General features: G+C 37.7%; 1 protein-coding gene across 2 annotated transcripts; it reads right to left on the bottom strand.

The window, feature by feature from the left end:
* Positions 1 to 511: 511 nt before the first annotated feature.
* Positions 512 to 18604, bottom strand: LOC132614732 (uncharacterized). 2 transcript variants are annotated; one of them, XM_060329251.1, is made up of 4 exons: positions 18215 to 18604; positions 1958 to 2058; positions 1688 to 1836; positions 512 to 849 (listed from the first exon to the last, which is right to left on the bottom strand). In XM_060329251.1, the coding sequence occupies exons 1-4, from the start codon at positions 18309 to 18311 to the stop codon at positions 807 to 809; spliced, it is 390 nt and encodes a 129-aa protein (XP_060185234.1). In that variant the 5' UTR covers positions 18312 to 18604; the 3' UTR covers positions 512 to 806. The 2 variants fall into 2 exon arrangements, with proteins under 2 accessions (XP_060185234.1, XP_060185235.1); XM_060329252.1 differs by having other exon boundaries at positions 1748 to 1836.
* Positions 18605 to 19180: the final 576 nt, after the last annotated feature.

The following is a 19180-nucleotide window of genomic DNA, read 5'->3' as shown; positions in this document are numbered from 1 at the left end:
TTTTTCTAGGTTACATAATCTAGTTTCTAATTCATTTATTCTTGTTTCTAATGTTATTATTCTTAGATTAAGAGTAGGGTCTTCAATTTTCTTATGAGTTTCCTCTTTATTTATTTTTGTCTTGAATTCTTTTTCAATACACATTGTACATCCTTCTATATAGCAATTTTTACATTTAGCTCTTTTGTCTCTACTAGGATACCATTTACAAAAGAAACATGCATTACTATCCAATCCTTTATTTCGTTCGAACTCATGATTACAGTGTTCCGCTATATTTGCTAAATTATCTATTGCTTAAGTCTAGATTTTCTAATCCAATTTGATTGATTAATTCTTCTGCTTCTGAGTCTGATGAGTATGTTTTGATTTTTTCTTCAGTGTCTACACTTACTATAGAATATATACTCTCTGTGTCTGACATATATTCGTCTACATTTCAAAATTCAAGTTAAGGGCGGCAAGAAAAAGGCTCTCTTCTCTTTCATCCTATTTTCATGCAAAACCCTAACTCAAACTAGTGCATGGCCTCTACGGCCGGTGGCCAGTCCTCCGGTGGGACTGGTTAGCATATTACTTTTGCAACATTACAGGAAGGAGCGACTACACAAACAAATGAAAATAAGTTACAATATGCAAATCTTTTGAAGCCTATAATTTTGAATGAAGAAACACAGACTGTTGCACCAATTGAAATCAAGAAAGTATCTTTTCTCCATGGGGTACCTTATCTCAAATGGACCGAGGAAGGGGTGAAAAGGATGAATATCATTGAGAAATTGCAGTATGCTGTAGTGGGTAAATTCTCATATGGATGGCCAGGCATGGATCAACTTCGCAAAATTATTCCTGCACAGTGTGGAATAAAAGGTGAATGTAGGGTTGGATTCTTCAGAAATAGACATGTGCTTTTAAGATTATCTCTATGGGAGGATTTTGTGAATCTAACATCAAAACCAATATATTATATCACTGATAGGGAAGGATATTCATACCAGATGAAACCACTTATATATGACACCAAGTTCAAAATTGATGAGGAGACTACTAAGGCAGTGGCATGGATCTCTTTTCCAAATCTATTGTCAATCTATTTTGTAAAGGAATCTTTATTCTCAATGGCATCTGCTGTAGGAATTCCAATTCATCTTGACATGGCTACTATTAACAAAATAAGACCTAGTTGTGCTAGGGTCAACGTTTTGGTAGATTTACTGTCAGATCTACCAACTTCTTTGAGAATGGATATAGAGGATGAAATGTCAGGAGCAATAAGGACTGTCAATGTGAAAATTCAATATGATTATTTACCCAAATATTGTACTGATTGTAAACTATAGGGTCACAATGAAGATGAGTGTAGAATTATTAATCCACAATTGGCTGAGGTAAAGGATAATCAAGGAAAGAAGATAGAAGCAACAACCAACTTTGAGTCTCATGATCAAAATAGAGAAAAAAATGGAAGCAACAATGAAAGGTATTTTGATGGAAAACAGCAACAGGAGAAGGAGACTAATAAAGTTGAGAAGGTACGGGAAAAACATAAACAGCTAAAGGTGAAGGAGAATGGAGGAAACAAGAAACCGTACAGGGGATATCACAACTCTGCCAGAATGTTGCCTAGTGGAAGGATGGTAGAAAATCCCGGAAACTGGAATGCTGTAAAAGATAATAGAATTCTTACCAATGGTGATACATCTGATTGCAGAAGTAAGGGGGAGAAATGCAATGCTTCAGATAATACATTGCAAACAAGAAATCAGTTTGCTGCTTTATCAGACACAGGGCTGCCAGATGATAACTTAGCACAAAATGAAGAGCAAGTCCAATCTCCTAAAAATAAAACACAGGAATATGAGAAAGAGCATGTAGGTGATAAGGAAGACTCACAAAAAGATAGCATTGTTGAAGAATATAAGGATGGATGCAATAGCAAGGTAGGAAAACAAAGTACCTCAAGAAATGTAGGGATATCTAGCAAATAGGTTGCATCTGTAGCAGTTCCAGGGCATGTAGAAGAGAACATAGCAGCAAATGATGACCAACAGCATTTTCCTGAAATCAAAACACAAGAAAGTAAGTATGAACAGTCTGGGGATACTGCAGAAGTACAGAAAGATAGCAATACTGTAGAATCCAAGGATGAACATGCAGGAAATGCCACAGAATTAAATAAAGTCATCACAAAGTGCAAAGGGGGTCAATCAGGAGATCAAAGTGAGGGGGAGATACTCATCAAATCACCAGATAACAAGGGAGAACATTTAGGTGACAATGAAGACTTAGAGTTTAATAACTCTCCATATGTGGAAAAAGAAAGTTGGGGAGAATTCAAGAAGGGGCAAACAAAGGAAACATCAAGGGAGAATTCAAGTTATGGGCATGAAAATTCAAAGGCATGGGTGGAAAGTTCTTTTGGCAGAATTAATAAGGGTAAAGAGAAAGAAAATTCTCATGATTCTGTGCCAATTGAAAATAGTCAGGGAAGTCCACAAAATTCAAGTAGAAGGTGGGGGGATAGGGTGGAAGAGATTGAGGGCACAAGTATGGAAACCAGTCAGGGGTCTACGGTACAGATGGTGGAATCTTATGAATCTACAAAGGTTCACTATGGTGGAAGGCATTCAAAAGGTTCATTATTTTCAGATGGAAATAATTCAAGGAATTATGATACAGCCAATAGTGCACTAAAAGAAGATCAGAGTTTGGACATTTTGACAGAACATGTGGGAGTTAAATGCAAACCACCTGATGATATGCAAGAATGTTATATCCCGTATTTTCGCGTATTGGGGAAAATTCGGAATAATTTTGATTTGTAAGGACTAAGGTCATAATTGATTTTATTTAACTCATGAGTGTTCATGAAAGAATATTGATGTGGAAGTGTTGAGGGAGGCCAAGGGCAAAAATTGGAATTTTGGAAATTAGTTTCGGGAATTACAAAATGTGATCCATAAGTCTTTGGGCTAAAAAAATGGATGAAAAATCTAGGCCCAAAATGAGAAGGGTGGCCGGCCACATGGCCAAGCCCACACAAAATTTTAAATAATTCCCATGTGTCAAATTAATTATAAGAAGTCATTATCCTTTAGAAGTTTCAAGAGAAACAAGTGAAGGAGAAAAACAAGAACAAGAGGAGCAACATGAAGGGCATATTCGGCCCTTGCTCTCCATTTTTTACCCCTCAAAAATTTTGATCCAAAAATTATTATCTTGTGGTATTTCCACTAAATTGAGGGTCCTCTACAACTTGGTGCAATTGTTTGGGAAGAAAGAGCACTTATTCCTTCAATATGGCAACATGTTTGAGTGAAGAAGATTGGAGAAAAAGGTAAGAATTTATCCCGAGTTATTATGTTATGAAGGTTTGTTTGTGTTGTAGTGTATGAAAATGATTAAAATTCATGAAAAGATGGAAGTTTGCAAAGTGGGTGTGCATATGTATGTGTGGCCGTGTGTGTGTATTAATGTACAAGTGTGATGAGTTGAAATTTATGTTGTATTCTAGTTGTGTGTAGGATGGAATTCTTATTGAGAATGAAAGTGGAATGAATTTGGTTGAAGTTGGAAAAATGGAATGTGGCCGTGTGGTATTTGAAGTTTGGAAGGAGAATGAATTAATTTGGTTTAACATGTTAGTTGTGTTGTTGTGATGCTTGCAATGTAAATAAAGATAAAATGATGTAAGTTTGCATTGAAATGGAATGTAGAAGTTTATGTCGTTTTAGTATGATTTTATGACATTATGGAAATGGAGTTGTTAAGGTGCAAATTATGATGATTGTTGATGAACTTGGGATATGAAAACATGTTATGAATAAGTATGTTAAAAGATTAGATGTTTTGAATGAATTATGACTTCGGTGGAAAGTTTGTATATTATGTATATCTCATGAATATTTTGTAGAAATGATATGAAATGCTTCTAAATTGTATTGTAATGATCTTGAGTAGTGATGAATATGAAAATATTGAGCTTAGTTTGGAAGTGCGAAGTCGGAATGAAAGTTATCGTATTACGTCGGAAAGAAGGCTAGTTGTGCCATATTGTGTGTTTTGTAGTTATGGTTAATGTTGTTAGTGTTGTTGTTGGGTTGTTGTTGATTGTTTTGGCCGAGTTGAATTCTCGGGGATGTTATATGTATAGGGGAAATGCTGCCCAAATTTCTGTAGAAAAGTGTTGACTTTAGATTTAAGCCTAAAGCCTTATGGTTAACATTTGGTAAATGTGACCATTTGCAGATTTTTGACGAAACGGGAAGTGAACTTGGAAAGGCGTAAAGTGCGTAAAAGGTATGTAAAGCTACCCCGATTCTTCTTTTGGCATGTCCTAGATGTACTAAGATCGGATTCACGCCTCGGAGAATATTCTGCTCATCGGAATCCGCGTCTGAAATTGTCACATGTTCGTTCAATAGAATTGAACCCCTTTAGTATGCTTTATTGAAAAATTATGCAAAACTTCTCCAAACTGCCTAGAAAGTTATGGAACATCCCTAAGACCTCTGTAGCGGACTCCATAAGTTTGAAATACGCAAATTGAGCCCGCCGCCTTGTTTGTCCCGAGGCGGGCCCACTATTTCCGATTTTACCCTTATGACGATTTGTAACTTGATTTCAAGCGATTTTTAAGAAAACGTCTTAACTACTTCTCCAACTACTAATGATGCGTATTCTGAATACTATATTGAGTCTCTGTAAAGGTACGATATTTCGTATTACAATTAGTTTCCCACTATTCCCGCTTTGCTCTTTTATTATACTATTGCCTTATTTTCGAACAATATAAAACGAAATGTTTTAACTATCCTTCTAACTACTGAAGGAAAATTATTTTAATGATTCCCTCGAGTCTGGTAAACCATTTTTGGAATATGAAAACGATCCCAGAGGGATTATTTTCCGTAACTCATTATGACATACACTTACTATGGGTCTGTCCGATCTCATTGATTTGATTTGTCCTTCGATATGCCTCATTGAGTCTCTGGAAATCTATGATATTTTTATTGCATTTAGTTTCTCACTACTCCATTCGTGGATGCCTCAATGTTTCCCACACTGAGCCCGGGCCAGGATATGTTGTCAAGCGTATTCCATTGCATTGTTCGCCGTGCCTCGATGTGAGGGGGCAGGTATATATGTACATGGGTTTTGGAGTATGTTGTGCCATGTACACACATTTTGATATGGCCATCTGATATGATATGTTATGTTACGGGGTTATCCCCTACTCTGTTCCTTATGTATGGTGGCACCAGCGTCGGGGGGTGGCCACGTTCTGTTTCGCCGAGCCCTTGTCAGGGGCCGGACATGATATGGTATATGTTTCTGAACACACTCCTCATGTTTTGAAAATATGCATTTGATACTTCGGATGTCATACTCACTTCTCGATAAGTCCTGTTTCGGTTATGATCTTGTTCTGTATTGGGACCAGGTACGACATATGTTTTTCAACAAATACTATTTATGCTTTATGATCAATAATTTGCTAATCTGGATATTCTGTCCATTTTCTGTACCTTCTGTTCTGATTATGACTTTGTTTACTACGTTCTGTGCTTTACATACTCGGTACATATTTCGTACTGACCCCCTTTCTTCGGGGGCTGCGTTTTCATGCCGCGCAGGTACAGAAGATAGATTTGCTGACCGCCTGCCTAGGACATCTATTCTGCTATGTTGGGAGCGCTCTTTTGTCCAGAGCCTATATGTTGGTATAGTCCGTCGCTATTACATATATGTATGTTATTCAGGGGTATGACGGGGCCCTGTCCCGTCTTATGATTTTGTTATGATCTGTAGAGGTCTGTAGACATACTTGTGTGGGTTCTGTATATGTTTGGGTATGATATGATCTGTGACAGCCTCATCGGCTTCCATGTACGGTGTTGGTTCATTTATGGTTATTATTAACGCTAAGCGACTTCTATATTTGAAAATATTCTGTCGTTTGCTAATTTGGGTTATTGGGTACGTTTGAGTGTCCACCACGGACACTAGTCGCGGCCTACGGAGTTGGGTCGTGACAAAAGTGGTATCAGAGCGGTTCGTCCTCGGAGTGTCTACAGACCGTGTCTAGTAGAGTCCTGTTTATCGGTGTGTTGTGCACCACATCTATAAAGAGGAGGCTACAGGACATTTAGGTGTTACCTTTCTTTGATTCTTAGGTCGTACGATAGAGCCAGCTGTAGGAAATGAGTTTCTTTCTTTACTAACCCTTGATTGCAGCTGGAGAACGGTATCGACGTAAGACAGTGACTGCTGACATTGGAAGCTACACAGTACTCCGGTAAGCAATGGTATGAGAGATGTATGCTAGGTAAGGTATCCTAAAGTACGATTAAAACATAAAGTCGATTATTAAAAAGAGAAACAAACATGGAAAGTGTAGCAGGTGCAGTTCGAGTTGGGCATGTGAGGTAAGCCTCGGCATTCTGATACTTTTATTTGAAATTGTTAGCCCCGTGTGGCTATGATGCGTTATGATACGATATGTATATACGTATATGTGTTGGCCCTGTGAGGCATGGTTGGTATTTCCTGTGTACAGGTTTTGGGATAGTAAGAAATACAGAGGAACCTCTCCCCAAATTTTTCCAAAAATATAAACAGGAAAATAAGGTTTAAATTCTTAGTATGTCTTGAAAGTCGATACCGATAGGGTAAATCTCTTATGTTGGGTTAAAAGTTTAAGAGATACCCTCCATGTCATTCGTAAGAAGCGTTATCGTCATATGGAAAATTTTATCTCGAGAAAGCATATACGAGTAGCGAATACAATTTATTTGGAGGGACCAGAAATATGTTCTAACCCCATTTTGTTTTAGCATAGCCCATGTGAAGGGCAAAAATATGCGGAAGGGCAAAAATGTCCGACGATCAAGTTTCCTCTAATTGGAAGAATACAAAGCGTATGACAAGCAGTCGGGAATTGAGTGGTTCGCTCACGACTCAAATATATATATAAAAATATGGAGGTAATTATGTGAATTAAGTACTAAAAGATTCCGCGAAGTTTGTCGGATTCTAGCTTTCTTTTGTTGGTGGTCGGAAGATACCCTACTACACATTTTATCAATTTTCCTCGACTGGTGGGAGGTGGAATTTGTGGAATAAAAACTCAAACTCGTGGGCTGTGTAGGAACATATATATACATGAAGGTAAATATTGAGGGTTTACAGGGGGCGACACGGTAACCATATAGTCAGAAAGGTAAAAGAATTCTCGCTAGGTTGGGGTGGGACCCGCTACGAGAACATTTTGAAAAGTTGTTAAGACCCCGATTTGTCTTAAATTACGTGACAAAGGCTGTGCGGGGCAATCGATGTAATTATACCGGTCTTAACGTGTCTAAATGCATTAAAGTTGTAAGGTTAAGCGTGCCAGGGCCAGAGCAATTCTGGGATGGGTGACCCCCTGGGAAATGTGCAAAAAATTTTGCAAACATAGGTATAAGAGACGAATAGGAAATTCAGGGTAACCTAAAGGGAATTAGGATATGTGGAATGGTTAGAAACTTTATAGGGATCACACGAGCTGAGACGGGTTAGATTGTTAAAAAGAAAGAAAAAGCAGCGCAGCCCTGAAATTAGAGTAAATTCGAACAAGTGATTGAAGATGTGTTGTAAAAGAAATGGTAGTGATATATATATGTATGCGTAGGGCCCCCATTTATGACTGTGTCTATTGATTGGTGAACCCTAATAGCCAGTGTTGTAACATACGGGAAACATTAACTGGATAGAATTTACGAGAAAAAGGGAAAGGTGTGGTATCAATGTACGAAATCGATTGATACTCGGTTTGCTACCGGTTGGGATTGAAAGATCCTAATACAATGATGTTTGGAAAGAAAGGAGAATAATCGAGTGGAAGGTAAGGAGATCCAAATGTTAGAAGAAGTGAACCGTGAGAAACGTAATTAAGCGGAGCCTCTGAAAGAGTCGACGGGCAAAGTACGAAGTCAATTGCAAAAGCAAACAAAAATGGAATAGTACAGGGCGAAGGAAAACTTATGGCATGAAATGATGAATTATGTGAATATCGAATGATTCGATTGTCGAGCAAATAGAATGACAGGTAAGGAATGGGTATGAAGGAAGAATATGATTATTATGAGATAAACAACTACATTAAGTCTATTACTTGAGTACCAGCTATCGGATAAGATTGCGTACTATATACTTGTGATTCCGTTAATGTCTCGAAGAGAAAATTAAGTTGCAGGTCAGAAAGAAAAGACATGAATATGCTAGGAGTATAACCCTAAAAAGGGGGGGGGGGGGGAGCCGAATTCGCGGCAGAGAAGATGGTTCAAATTATTGAAAGATTATGATGTTAATATTTTGTGCCACCCTAGAAAAGTTAAAGCTGTGACAGATGCACTTAGTCGTGAGTCTACGGACGGCTTGACCGGCGTACATTCAGAAATAAAGAATTGGTCTGAAAAACTCATTAGTCGGCTAGCCTTGGAATTCGTTTGGTCGGTTCTGAAGATATTGGAATTTTGTCCGAAGAAGTTACTGAATCATTGATCATGGGAAAGGTAAAACAGCGTCAGTTTGAGGATCCTATTCTAGTATCGTACAGAGATACGACCTTTGACGAGGAAAAGATCCAGCTCGAAGTTTACCGGATGAGTATTGTTATACCGAGGCAGATTATGTGTGCCCGACATCGTAGGGCCCGTTGACCAGTGCCCAAATTGTCAGCAAGTTAAAATTAAGTATCAGAAACCGGGTGGACTGTTTCAGGAAATGGAAATTCTGACTTGGAAGTGGGAGATAATTAATATGGATTTCATTACAGGTTTGCCTCGCACCCCACGGAAGTATGATTTCCATACGGGGTATGGTTGATAGGCTAACAAAATCAGCCCATTTTTTCCCCGTCAGAACCACTTATTCAGTTGAGGATTATGCCAGGCTATATGTATTAAAGGAATAGTGAGACTCCACAGAGTTCCTATATCTATTGTCACTGACGGAGATACTCAGTTTATGACTAATTTCTGGAAATTTGCTTTCAGGAAGAATTGGGGCTCAGATAAGTCTGAACACAGTATTCCACCCTCAGGGCGACAGACAAGCCGAGCACACTATACAGACGTTAGGAGATATGTTGTGGGCCTGTATTATTGATTCCAGAGGTAGCCGGGAAGACCATTGTCGTTGATCGAGTTTGCTTATAATAACCGTTACCATTCTAGCTCAATACGAGGCTTAGTATGGCGGGAAATACAGGTCACCGATCGGCTGGTTTAATATTGGCGAAACAGAATTAATAGGCCCGAATATGATCCAATGGGCCGTTGATAAGGTGAAACTCATCCGAGAAAGACAATTAGTAGCCCAGAGTCGACGGAGATCGTGTGCTGACAAACGGCGTCGACCCTTGGAGTTCCAGGTCGGCAATTGGGTATTTTTGAAAGGATCGCCTATGAAAGGAGTAATGCGATTCGGCAAAAAGGGTAAGCTCAGTCCGCGATATATCGGACTTTATCAGATTGTTCGAAAAAAAAAATGCGGAATTTCGCCTATGAGCCTTATAAGTTATTTTGGAGTATGGAGAAGCAATGACCTTGGAAGTGGAGGACGGAATGAAAAAGAAGTGTCCTCACTTGTTCCCTATGCCCACAGGTAATCTAAATCCCTTACTTGGTTGTATTTAATAATGAACGTGTATCAATTGTGCTGGCCATAAAAAGAAACTCCCCCGAAGTACTTAAAGACCCTATAAGACTAATCTAACATTCGAGGACGAATGTTCTAAAGGGGGGGAGGATGTTATATCCCGTATTTTCGCGTATTCGGGAAAATTCGGAATAATTTTGATTTGTAAGGAATAAGGTCATAATTGATTTTATTTAACTCATGAGTGTTCATGAAAGAATATTAATGTGGAAGTGTTGAGGGAGGCCAAGGGCAAAAATTGGAATTTTGGAAATTAGTTTCGGGAATTACAAAATGTGATCCATAAGTCTTTGGGCTAAAAAAATGGATGAACAATCTAGGCCCAAAATGAGAAGGGTGGCCGGCCACATGGCCAAGCCCACACAAAATTTTAAATAATTCCCATGTGTCAAATTAATTATAAGAAGTCATTATCCTTTAGAAGTTTCAAGAGAAACAAGTGAAGGAGAAAAACAAGAACAAGAGGAGCAACATGAAGGGCATATTCGGCCCTTGCTCTCCATTTTTTACCCCTCAAAAATTTTGATCCAAAAATTATTATCTTGTGGTATTTCCACTAAATTGAGGGTCCTCTACAACTTGGTGCAATTGTTTGGGAAGAAAGAGCACTTATTCCTTCAATATGGCAACATGTTTGAGTGAAGAAGATTGAAGAAAAAGTTAAGAATTTATCCCGAGTTATTATGTTATGAAGGTTTGTTTGTGTTGTAGTGTATGAAAATGATTAAAATTCATGAAAAGATGGAAGTTTGCAAAGTGGGTGTGCATATGTATGTGTGGCCGTGTGTGTGTATTAATGTACAAGTGTGATGAGTTGAAATTTATGTTGTATTCTAGTTGTGTGTAGGATGGAATTCTTATTGAGAATGAAAGTGGAATGAATTTGGTTGAAGTTGGAAAAATGGAATGTGGCCGTGTGGTATTTGAAGTTTGGAAGGAGAATGAATTAATTTGGTTTAACATGTTAGTTGTGTTGTTGTGATGCTTGCAATGTAAATAAAGATAAAATGATGTAAGTTTGCATTGAAATGGAATGAAGAAGTTTATGTCGTTTTAGTATGATTTTATGACATTATGGAAATGGAGTTGTTAAGGTGCAAATTATGATGATTGTTGATGAACTTGGGATATGAAAACATGTTATGAATAAGTATGTTAAAAGATTAGATGTTTTGAATGAATTATGACTTCGGTGGAAAGTTTGTATATTATGTATATCTCATGAACATTTTGTAGAAATGATATGAAATGCTTCTAAATTGTATTGTAATGATCTTGAGTAGTGATGAATATGAAAATATTGAGCTTAGTTTGGAAGTGCGAAGTCGGAATGAAAGTTATCGTATTACATCGGAAAGAAGGCTAGTTGTGCCATATTGTGTGTTTTGTAGTTATGGTTAATGTTGTTAGTGTTGTTGTTGGGTTGTTGTTGATTGTTTTGGCCGAGTTGAATTCTCGGGGATGTTATATGTATAGGGGAAATGCTGCCCAAATTTCTGTAGAAAAGTGCTGACTTTAGATTTAAGCCTAAAGCCTTATGGTTAACATTTGGTAAATGTGACAATTTGCAGATTTTTGACGAAACGGGAAGTGAACTTGGAAAGGCGTAAAGTGCGTAAAAGGTATGTAAAGCTTCCCCGATTCTTCTTTTGGCATGTCCTAGATGTACTAGGATCGGATTCACGCCTCGGAGAATATTCTGCTCATCGGAATCCGCGTCTGAAATTGTCACATGTTCGTTCAATAGAATTGAACCCCTTTAGTATGCTTTATTGAAAAATTATGCAAAACTTCTCCAAACTGCCTAGAAAGTTATGGAACATCCCTAAGACCTCTGTAGGGGACTCCATAAGTTTGAAATACGTAAATTGAGCCCGCCGCCTTGTTTGTCCCGAGGCGGGCCCACTATTTCCGATTTTACCCTTATGACGATTTGTAACTTGATTTCAAGCGATTTTTAAGAAAATGTCTTAACTACTTTTCCAACTACTAATGATGCGTATTCTGAATACTATATTGAGTCTCTGTAAAGGTACGATATTTCGTATTACAATTAGTTTCCCACTATTCCCGCTTTGCTCTTTTATTATACTATTGCCTTATTTTCGAACAATATAAAACGAAATGTTTTAACTATCCTTCTAACTACTGAAGGAAAATTATTTTAATGATTCCGTCGAGTCTGGTAAACCATTTTTGGAATATGAAAACGATCCCAGAGGGATTATTTTCCGTAACTCATTATGACATACACTTACTATGGGTCTGTCCGATCTCATTGATTTGATTTGTCCTTCGATATGCCTCATTGAGTCTCTGGAAATCTATGATATTTTTATTGCATTTAGTTTCTCACTACTCCATTCGTGGATGCCTCAATGTTTCCCACACTGAGCCCGGGCCAGAATATGTTGTCAAGCGTATTCCATTGCATTGTTCGCCGTGCCTCGATGTGAGGGGGCAGGTATATATGTACATGGGTTTTGGAGTATGTTGTGCCATCTACACACATTTTGATATGATATGATCTGATATGGCCATCTGATATGATATGTTATGTTACGGGGTTATCCCCCTACTCTGTTCCTTATGTATGGTGGCACCAGCGTCGGGGGGTGGCCACGTTCTGTTTCGCCGAGCCCTTGTCAGGGGCCGGACATGATATGGTATATGTTTCTGAACACACTCCTCATGTTTTGAAAATATGCATTTGATACTTCGGATGTCATACTCACTTCTCGGTAAGTCCTGTTTCGGTTATGATCTTGTTCTGTATTGGGACCAGGTACGACATATGTTTTTCAACAAATACTATTTATGCTTTATGATCAAAATTTTGCTAATCTGGATATTCTGTCCATTTTATGTACCTTCTGTTCTGATTATGACTTTGTTTACTACGTTCTGTGCTTTACATACTCGGTACATATTTCGTACTGACCCCCTTTCTTCGGGGGCTGCGTTTTCATGCCGCGCAGGTACAGAAGATAGATTTGCTGACCGCCTGCCTAGGACATCTATTCTGCTATGTTGGGAGCGCTCTTTTGTCCAGAGCCTATATTTTGGTATAGTCCGTCGCTATTACATATATGTATGCTATTCAGGGGTATGACGGGGCCCTGTCCCGTCTTATGATTTTGTTATGATCTGTAGAGGTCTATAGACATACTTGTGTGGGTTCTGTATATGTTTGGGTATGATATGATCTGTGACAGCCTCATCGGCTTCCATGTACGGTGTCGGTTCATTTATGGTTATTATTAACGCTAAGCGACTTCTATATTTGAAAATATTCTGTCGTTTGCTAATTTGGGTTAATAGGTACGTTTGAGTGTCCAGCACGGACACTAGTCGCGGCCTACGGAGTTGGGTCGTGACAAAGAATTTAGTACAAATGGAGATGCAGAAACTTAGCAATTGAATAACACAGAGGTACTAAAGGTGCTAGAAGTACAAGCAGGGGAAAAGGGGAAGCAATTGATTACTCAGACCAAGCAAACTTCTCCAAATGCAAAGCTGCAAGACATTGTGGCTCATAAAGTGACAGAAGTTGAAATTCAAATGGCCATAGAGGAGTCTCAGAAAATAGAAGAGGAGCAAGGGACTGAGATTAACCCTAAAATAATTCAGAAAGTCACTAACGAGGCTGGTTTATCTCCAAAAGCTAGTGCAAAAAGTGGAAAAAACTCAAAAGCTCAAGATACATCACAACCCAGGAGGGCCTCAAAGAGAGTTACTTATTCTAAGCATAAATGATGATTAAGGCCCTAATATGGAACATAAGGTCTGTTAATACACAACAGGCTTTTCAGAGGTTGGTCATGCTACAAAGACAATACAAGTGTTTCATTATTGCTTTGATGGAACTCTTTCAAAACTGTAGGCATCTTCAGAAATATAAAAGAAGATTGGGAATGGAATCTGCAATTCCTAATATTAATGGAAAGATTTGGGTTTTTCTGGATGCTGTGGTGCAATGGGAAGTGTTGATGGATACTGAACAACAAATCACTTTGAAGTTATTTCACCAGGACATTGGCAAAGAAATAATTGCTACTTTTGTGTATGCCAAATGTGATGAAGAGGAAAGATTGGAACTCTGGGATAACATGTACAATCTGGCTAGTACTATGGATCTTCCTTGGATAGTTGGAGGGGATTTTAATGTGATATTATTCGAGGATGAAAAGTTGGGGGGACTGCCAGTTACACTAGCTGAGTGTGAAGACTTTGCATGTTGTGTGAATTCTTGTGGTTTATTTGACATGGGTTTCAAAGGAAGTCCTTTTACATGGTGGAATGGGAGAGCTGCTGAGGATTGCATTTTCAAAAGACTTGACAGAGTAGTGGTTAATCTTCCATGTCAAAATAATTTTCCTCAAATTGAAGTGGAACACCTTTCAAAGACAGGATCTGATCATGCCCCTTTGATCTTATCTTGTAGAGAGGAGGCTATCAGTTTCATAAAACCATTTAGATTTCTGAATTTCTGGGCTAAGCATGAATCTTTTAAGGAGATTGTTAGGCAAAATTGGATAACACCTTTTATAGGTTCTCCTTTTTTTGGCTTTCAAGCAGAAGTTAAAGAATCTTAAAAGGGTTTTATCTAGATGGAGTAGAGATACTTATGGAGATATTTTTCAGCAATTGGCAATAAGGGAAGAAGTTGTGAAAGTAAAGGAAACTGTATTTGAAGAAGATCCGAGCATTATTAATAGAATTGTTCTTCAAAAGGCTCAAGCTGAGTTGAAGAATTATCTCAGCTTAGAAGAACAATATTGGAAGCAGAAAGCAGGTTTTATTTGGTATACAGAAGGAGATAGAAACACTAGTTTCTTTCACAACTATGTTACTGATAAGAGGAAGAAGCTACAACTGAAAACAATTCAGAATAGAGATGGTATATGTTTGGATTCTATGGAGGAAATCAAGCTGGAAGCTGTTAATTTTTACAAGTCTCAGTTTACTCAGGACAGGGAAATTAATGATTTTGAGTTGTTAAAGGTTGTTCCTTCTTTGATCAATCATGAGCAAAACATGCAGTTATGCTCATATCCAACTAAGGAAGAAGTTAAGCAGGCAGTTTTTGCTCTAAGTGGTGATAGTGCAAGTAGGCCAGATGGATTCACAGGTGTTTTTTATCAACAGTGCTGGGACATTATGGGGAATGATATGCATGCAGTAGTATTGTCATTTTTTGATGGTGCAGAACTGCCTAAATCTATCACTCATACTAATTTAGTGCTTATTCCTAAAAGGCATCCTGTTCTGACCTTCTCAGATATGAGACCAATTAGTTTGTCTAATTTCATTAACAAGGTGATTTCAAGGGTAGTGCATGGAAGAATGGAAAAGATTTTACCATCATTGATCTCTGCAAACCAATCGGGATTTGTTAAAGGAAGAAGTATTTTTGAAAATGTCTTGCTCACACAGGAGATAGTTTCTGACATTAGAAATAGAGGAAAGCCTGCTAATGTAATTATTAAACTGGATATGGCTAAGGCTTATGATAGGGTTTCCTGGAAATACCTTTTTCATGTGTTAAGGGCAATGGGATTTGCAGAACATTTCATCAATCTGATTTGGAGATTAATAGGCAACAATTGGTATTCAGTTTTGCTAAATGGATAGGCAACAGGTTTTTTCCAATCCACAAGGGGGGTGAAGCAGGGGGACCCTCTATCCCCCATTTTATTTCTTCTGTCTGCTGAGGTTTTATCAAGGGCTTTGAATTCTCTGTTTGATGATGCTGGGTATATTGGATATGGAATGCCAAAGGGGTCCAATCCTCTAAACCACTTGGCATATGCTGATGATACTATAATATTTGCCTCTGCTCAACCAGATTCTTTGCATGGTATTATGAGAATTTTGAGTAGGTATGAACAAACTTCAGGTCAGCTTATTAACAAGGAGAAGAGTTCTTTTTATATGTACTCTAAAGTAGGTCATGAATTATTCCAATCAGTGGCTGATATCACAGGCTTTACTAGGGGCCAGTTTCCTTTTATTTACTTAGGATGTCCAATTTTCAACTCTAGGAAAAGGAAGGAGTATTATGTTGATCTTATTAGGAGGATTAAAGGTAGACTGCACTGATGGAAAGGAAAATTATTATCTTTTGGTGGAAAGGCAGTATTAATAAAGAGTGTATTGCAAACTATGCCATTACATCTCTTATCAGTACCGGTTCCCCCTAAGTGTGTGCTGAATGAGCTTCATAAGATTTGCTAGATATTTTTGGAGCAATAAAGAAGAGGGGAGAAGTAAACACTGGGTTGCATGGAAAGATGTATGCTTACCTATTCAGGAAGGAGGATTGGGATTTAAATCTCTATTTGATGTTTCTAAAGCCCTTTTTGCTGAACTTTGGTGGAGATTTAGGACCACAAGTTCTTTGTGGGCAAACTACATGTGGAATAAATATTGCAAGAAAGAGATTCCTAATTTGGTTCAATGGAAAGGGGGAACTCAAGTGTGGAAGAAGATGTTAGAAGCCAGAGAAGATATGGAGCATGAAATATGGTGGGAAATTAAAGGAGGATCTGTTAATGTTTGGTTCGAGAACTGGTCAAAACTAGGGCCATTACATTGGGTGGTGTCTAATGATTTTCCTATAAATGAGGGTCTAGAAGATGTAGCACAGCTTATTGAGAATGGAAGATGGAAGGAACAGCTGCTTCAAGACTCTTTCCCTACAGATATTGTAGAGCACATTAAGAAAGAAGTTTATATTGAACAGCTTCAATGTGTATGGGACAGACCATGGTGGATGCCCATAAGCTCAGGGCATTTCACAGTGAATAGTGCTTGGCAGCTATTAAGGAATAAGGGGCAAATATAGGCTGATTTTCAATAGTTATGGATCAAGGGAGTTCCATTTAAGATATCCTTCTTTCTTTGGAGGTTGTGGAAGGGTATTATCCCAACAGATGATAATCTAAGAAGGATGAGGACAGCTGTGGTGTCAAGATGTTACTGTTGCAACAATTCTCAACAACAAGAGACAATGATACATTTATTTCTGACAGGAGACTTTGCAGCAAGGGTATGGAAATTATTCATTGAAGCAGCAGGTATCCATATCCACATGGTACAGGTTCATCAGGTTTTTAGAACTCTATGGGGAGTAAAGTGTGGAGAGAAACTCAAGCCTATAATTCAAGCACTACTTGCTATGATTGTTTGGGAACTGTGGAAAAGGAGAAATACAATGAGGCATGGAGGTAGGGTGAGCTTCAAAAGGGTTGTTCATGATGTGAATAACAACTTATTTTACCTTACCAAGATGAGATATCCTTGGTTACATAACATTCCTTTCATCTGGCCTGATCTAATTGATTTCCTAGAAAATTATAATCCCATTTTAATTTCTAAGGTTGTACACTGGAAATTCCCATATGAAAGGTGGTTCAAATGCAACACAGATGGGGCTTCAAGGGGAAATCCAGGGCCCAATTCATATGGATTTTGTGTTAGAAATTGGGATGGAGATTTGGTTTATGCACAATGTGCAGAGATAGGAGATACTACTAATGTAGTAGCTGACGCTAGGAGAATATTGGAGGGATTGAAATATTGTGTGGAACAAGACATTCAACCACTCATCTTGGAGACTGATTCTTTATTGTTGAAAAATGTAGTTGATGGAGCATGGCAAGCACCATGGTGTATTATCACAGAGGCTGGGAGAATAAAGAAATTAATAGAGAGTTTTAATGTGATAATACAACATACTTTCAGGGAGGGAAACATGCTGGCTAATTTTTTATCTAACATTGCTTTTGATTTTGCAGGTACATCAGAGTTTTATAATTTTTTTGAACTGCCTAGTGCAGGGAGAAAAATCCTAAACCTAGACAAGCAACAGGTACCCCACTTAAGAATCAGAAACTCAAGAAATGGAAGACCCAATGGAATGTGATGTGATAATGTAATTCAGCTATTGATAACTCTCCAAGGTGTGGTATTAGCTTTTAAGCTCATTCTGTTGAAGAGTTAACAATAATTGAAGAGCAGAATTCATATCAATTTCAAAGGGAAATTTATGAAGTTGAATTGAGAAATAATTTTGGGATCTTATGAGCTTTCGAGATTCCATCTGGTTAGTACAGTAATTGCTAAACTTTGTCTAAAATTAGTTCAACTGAGAGCCTGGAGGCATACTCCTGGTGGTTGTTAACCAAGTCCCTGGTGAGAGCTTGAGGGGCATATATTTGGGGTCAACCAAAGGCTGATAAGTGCTTTTTAGAAAAAATTAACAGTTTCAGTTAGTTACAGAGAGGGATAATACATATTTCAGCTCTTTCGGCAGAGATATTATTCATCAAACTAGGATTCACCAAAACACAATGCAAACAGATGTATATATATGGTAATAGAACAGGAATCAAGACATTGCAGAGCTAAAATTGAGGTTCTATGGTTTAAGGACCCGATTAGGTGATAATCATGTCTAATCTCTGTTACGAATCAAGAGAAGATTGAAATCGGAAAGCTTCTTTACCTTTTTGGTGTGAGAGATTGATTGTTGAAATCCGTCGACTTGGGCTGAATTTTGATAACATTGGATCTTGACAAGCTGGAAATCGTATTTTCTTCATCGATGGGACAGATCTTGGTGTATAATTGAAGATCGATTGAAGAGGAGCAGAAGTAGCTGAATTTTGATAACATTTGATCTTGACAAGCTAGAAATCGTATTGTTCTTCATCGATGGGGACGGATCTTGGTGTATAATGGAAGATTGATTGAAGAAGAGCTGAAGTAGCTGATGATATTGACAAGCTCAAAATCGTATTGTTCTTCATCGATGGGGACATATCTTGGTGTATAAATGAAGATCGATTGAAGAGGAGCTGAAGTAGTAGAGATTTAGGGTTGTCGGTTTCACATATTTTTTGTTGCTTTCCTTTTCTTGGTGTCTGAACTTTTATACTTTTGTCTTTATTTACTATAAATAAAATATATCACACTAAGCTCTGGCTTAGTCGTTCCTAAAAAAAAATATTCGTCTACATTTATTAACGTTTCTTGAAAATCTTCAATTAACTGAGAATTTATTGTCTTATTATTTATTCTTTTTGGACATGTATTTGCTAAGTGTTCTACACTTCCACAAGTAAAGAATTCTAGTTTATTTTTATAATTCCTTTCTGTTCGATATTTTCTTACATGCCTATTTCTGTCTAAATAAGGTTTTCTGGCTGCTGATTTTCTAATATAATATTTCTTTCTATTATATTGATGATAATTTCTATTATAATGTGTTCTGTATTTTTTATGCTTTTTCTTTTTGTAATTGTCTTTATCATAGCTTTGTGTAGTGTAAACTACGCTTTTACAAAAGTTCATTTCATTTTGTTTTAGCTGTTTTTGTATTTGTATATGGGTGCATTTCTCTTGTAGTATATCCATTATATGTTGTATTCTATGTCCTATAGACCATTTTAGATTAGGATTTTGCACTACT

This window comes from Lycium barbarum, chromosome 10, assembly GCF_019175385.1.
Source record: "Lycium barbarum isolate Lr01 chromosome 10, ASM1917538v2, whole genome shotgun sequence".
Lineage (NCBI taxonomy): Eukaryota > Viridiplantae > Streptophyta > Magnoliopsida > Solanales > Solanaceae > Lycium > Lycium barbarum.
The sequence above is the reverse complement of the archived record's forward strand: the minus strand, read 5'-3'. Positions and strand labels throughout refer to the sequence as shown.